This window comes from Volvox carteri, assembly GCF_000143455.1.
Source record: "Volvox carteri f. nagariensis unplaced genomic scaffold VOLCAscaffold_3, whole genome shotgun sequence".
Taxonomy (NCBI): Eukaryota; Viridiplantae; Chlorophyta; class Chlorophyceae; order Chlamydomonadales; family Volvocaceae; genus Volvox; species Volvox carteri.
In genome coordinates, this window is record NW_003307546.1 from 196,132 (window position 1) to 199,512 (window position 3,381).

The window sequence follows — 3,381 nt, forward strand, 5'->3', positions numbered from 1 at the left end:
CAGNGTTTGTACGACATCCTCTGGTGCCACCAAGACCACCGGGCTCTCCGCCCCCCTCCTCCCCCACTGTTTAACCCCTCCCCTCCCTCCCCTCAACCCCTCCCCCCACACCACACCACCTCGGGAAAGAAGCGCTTGGACACCTCTGGAACCATCCTGCAGGAGCAACGTCCGCCCAGGAGTCCGTACGTCTCAGTCAGTTAGTCGGTTAGTCACATGTTTAGTTACGGACGTGTTGTTCTTCTGAAGGGGAACATCCACTCATGCACTTCCACTTTCCGCTTTCCCTTCCCCAAAATGGGACTTTGGACTTGGCAGCTACTCGTTTCGCAACCTAGCCGCCCACGTCGCCGCCAAGACTACTATTCAAGTCATCACTGGTCAGCATTTGTGTTCTCCTGGACTATCCGTCTATTTTTGGTATCTGCTTCTTACTCGCCACCGGTTCGTCTTACCCCCACAATCCATCCGCCCTCACCTGTCGATCTCCGCCATGTGTATTTCCTCCACGTACGGGTACCTGGCCAGTTCCCGGAGCACACCCCCATCACCCCCTCCCACCACCAGAACCTTCTTGGCGGGACGCTGGTGGATGAGGGGAGAATGGAGGGGGGGGGTGAAAGCGGGTGACGGGGGTATTGTACGAATGCCAGCCACAACCGCTTCCAAACAGCTCCCTTCCGGGTATTGTAACGCCACTCCCGCTCACCTCGAGGCTGCACATGGGTATGTGGGCAATCATCTCCTGGTACGAAAACTCGTCCCGATCCGTACACTGAATGACGCCTACAGAAGCAGCAGCAGCAGGAAGCCGGCAAAAACCACTGTACGGCACTATGTACGTGGCCCAGAAGGAGCACAAGAAGGGTAAGGGAGGAAAGGCGGGAATTCGGGGGGAGCAGCTCTCCCCGAGCCCCCCTCCTCCATACACACCAGGTGGCCCCTAACCACCGCCACGCCATGCACCAGCTGGCACCAGTCCGAATAGAAACGCGCCCCTTTCCAGGCATGCCCGCCTCCCTCGCGCCGTCCTTTCCTTTGTCCCTCGCTTCCCACTCGTTTATATCGCCCTCGCATGCAGCCCCCCTCAGGCTCTATCAGACTCGGATACGGGGCAGCAGCACCACCACCACCACTTTCAGTCCGGTGCGCCTTCACCCCTCTCACCGTCCAGAAGAAGCACTGTGCCCATGGACTCGGACTCGAAGACACACACATCCTATCCGGCGTCAGGGAGGGGAAGTAACGGGGCAACAATGCGAATCAATCTTCATGCGCGGACTGTTGCACCGGGATGGGGGATGGGACAACGGTGAGGTAATCTCTTTCGTTTGGGAGAAGGAACCAAGCCTGATACTCCTTGCAGGGCTGGAATTGATATAAAGCAAAGCAAGAGGGACTGAGCGGTTGTCCCAGATTGATAGGTCTGCGAAACCGGTTGAAACGCAGGACGCGACGCGAGCGCGTTGAGTAAACAGCCACACAGCGCGACGAGACATGTGGATAGGAAATGATTTGTACTGCTGCTTACAAAGCACCTTGATTACCTGTGGCAAAGAGCGACCTGAGCGCGCCATCGACCCACCTGAAAGTCCGACTTCGCCCGGTACAGAATTTCCTTAATCTTCAATGTTAAACCCTGCCCAGGCCACATGGGCGACAACTCTGTGTACCAGCCGGCGTTGATCATCTGCAGCCAAGAGCAACGCCCGCGTAAGCTCCATCGGGGTCGGGCGGGGGTCGACGCGGGGGATGCGCTGCGGGCATGCTTGTAGACATATTGGAGGCATGCGACGCGCCAATCTAACCATCCGGCTTTGGATTGCTAGCAGCACAGAACGAGTCGTCGTGCAAGTTGTTTGGAACGGACGCCATACGCCGCCAGTCCGAACAAGCAAGGCCATTATCTGGGCCACAGTGCTTTGGCCTCAATATGTAGGATGATGCAAGCTTGCGCACCTCCTCCGCTGTCCCGGGGGTGGGCTTGGATGAATTCGACATGTTGACACGAACGCGCTGGGGATATAGTTGGGGCTTTGTTATATAAGGCTTGATTCTCTTCAATACCGGCCAGACCAGCGCGTGATGTTTGGGAGTCCTGTAGCATGGCACACCTCGTCATAGGAGGCGGTTAGCGATGCAACCACCTCATGACAACGTACTCACATCACTCCTGATCAGGTTCCTGCTTCAAACATGCGGAAGTGTTTTGGTGATGGAACTGCGGTAACATATCGCTCAGGGTTACAGGCGCCAATGCCAGCCGCCGAACGGTTGCCGCCGTTCCTCAGCCCCTGTCCCACCTGTTTGCACCAATAGGTGTGGGGCTAAACGCGCATGGTTGGAAGCAGATTACACCGGGTAGTCATGGCGAGCAGCACTGGTCAAGCCCTGCCCAGCTCTGAAAGTCCAGCCCTAAAATTTAAGGTGCGATGTGTGTCCGTTAACGTTGACTTTTTTGGCATTTTGGTCGGCACCTGCGGTGTGAAAATTCATTAACTCATTTGTGGCAATAACGGTGTCACGGAAACGGAGCTGTCATCAAACCATCCAGCTGTCAGAGGTTAACCAAGAGCCCAGCGGCCTAGCATTGTGATGTCTGATTACGTCGATGCCTACACAGCCGGCTTTCCCGAGCGACACACGCGGAAAATGGGAAGCGAGCATTCCTTGCCGTACCTTTTGCTTAGTCCAACATTGTTCCAAACCGCTGGCCGTCTCCCAGGCTCTGTCAAGGCCCTCTATGGCCCTTCCCTACGGCATTCGGCCCGTTATTCTGACTGCTGTGTGTGGCGGCCACTCCTTCCAGGCACCCCCCTAAACAGATCCCCAACCCGGCCACCTCATCCCCACCCAGACACGTCGGCGGTTGCTTCCTGCTGCATACCTTTCCCAACCACATACTGTTTCACCGAATGACGTTGCACGCCGTCCACTTAAATTGGGCAATCTCACCTCCTCCCCCCCCACCACCACCACCACCGCGTAAACTGCATGGTGGTCGACACATGGTGGGTCCGTGCCGCCGCCACTGCGGCAGCAATGCGGCTCCCGACACCTCCCCCCTCCTTTCCCCCACCCATCCCACCATGCCGACTGTACCGCTACCCGACCTTCCAGTGTTGCCATGCGGTCTCCCGCCTCGCCCCATGCGCGTCAGCCCCCCCTCCTCCTCTTCCCTCCCACACACACACACTCTTCCCTCTTTCCCGCATCCCATTCTCCCCTCCTACCGTCTCCCCCCCCCCCGCGGCAGGTTGTTGCCGTACAGGGTCGTGCCCGCTCCTCCCGTATGACGCTGCCGCACTTCACCGCCCACACGCCGATGTTCATGTCGGTTGGCACTCAGGGTGCGGGGAGGGGGGGGGAGGGGGGGGGAGG

General features: G+C 58.0%; 2 protein-coding genes across 2 annotated transcripts in view; one reads left to right on the forward strand and one right to left on the reverse strand.

Moving 5' to 3' along the window:
* The window catches only part of VOLCADRAFT_55771 (uncharacterized protein), a gene marked incomplete at both ends in the record, with an annotated part of 2,842 nt that extends 1,152 nt beyond the window's left edge, over window positions 1-1,690 (reverse strand). The window contains 5 exons of the mRNA XM_002946468.1: window positions 112-156; window positions 479-585; window positions 710-786; window positions 1,168-1,219; window positions 1,586-1,690. Of these exons, the coding sequence (XP_002946514.1) occupies window positions 112-156; window positions 479-585; window positions 710-786; window positions 1,168-1,219; window positions 1,586-1,690 (386 nt within the window). The remainder of the gene's footprint in view (window positions 1-111; window positions 157-478; window positions 586-709; window positions 787-1,167; window positions 1,220-1,585) is intronic.
* Window positions 1,691-3,127: 1,437 nt separating this feature from the next.
* Window positions 3,128-3,381, forward strand: part of VOLCADRAFT_55892 (uncharacterized protein) — a gene marked incomplete at both ends in the record, with an annotated part of 5,757 nt that continues 5,503 nt past the window's right edge. Inside the window, one exon of the mRNA XM_002946300.1 lies at window positions 3,128-3,350. Coding sequence (XP_002946346.1) covers window positions 3,128-3,350 — 223 coding nt within the window. The remainder of the gene's footprint in view (window positions 3,351-3,381) is intronic.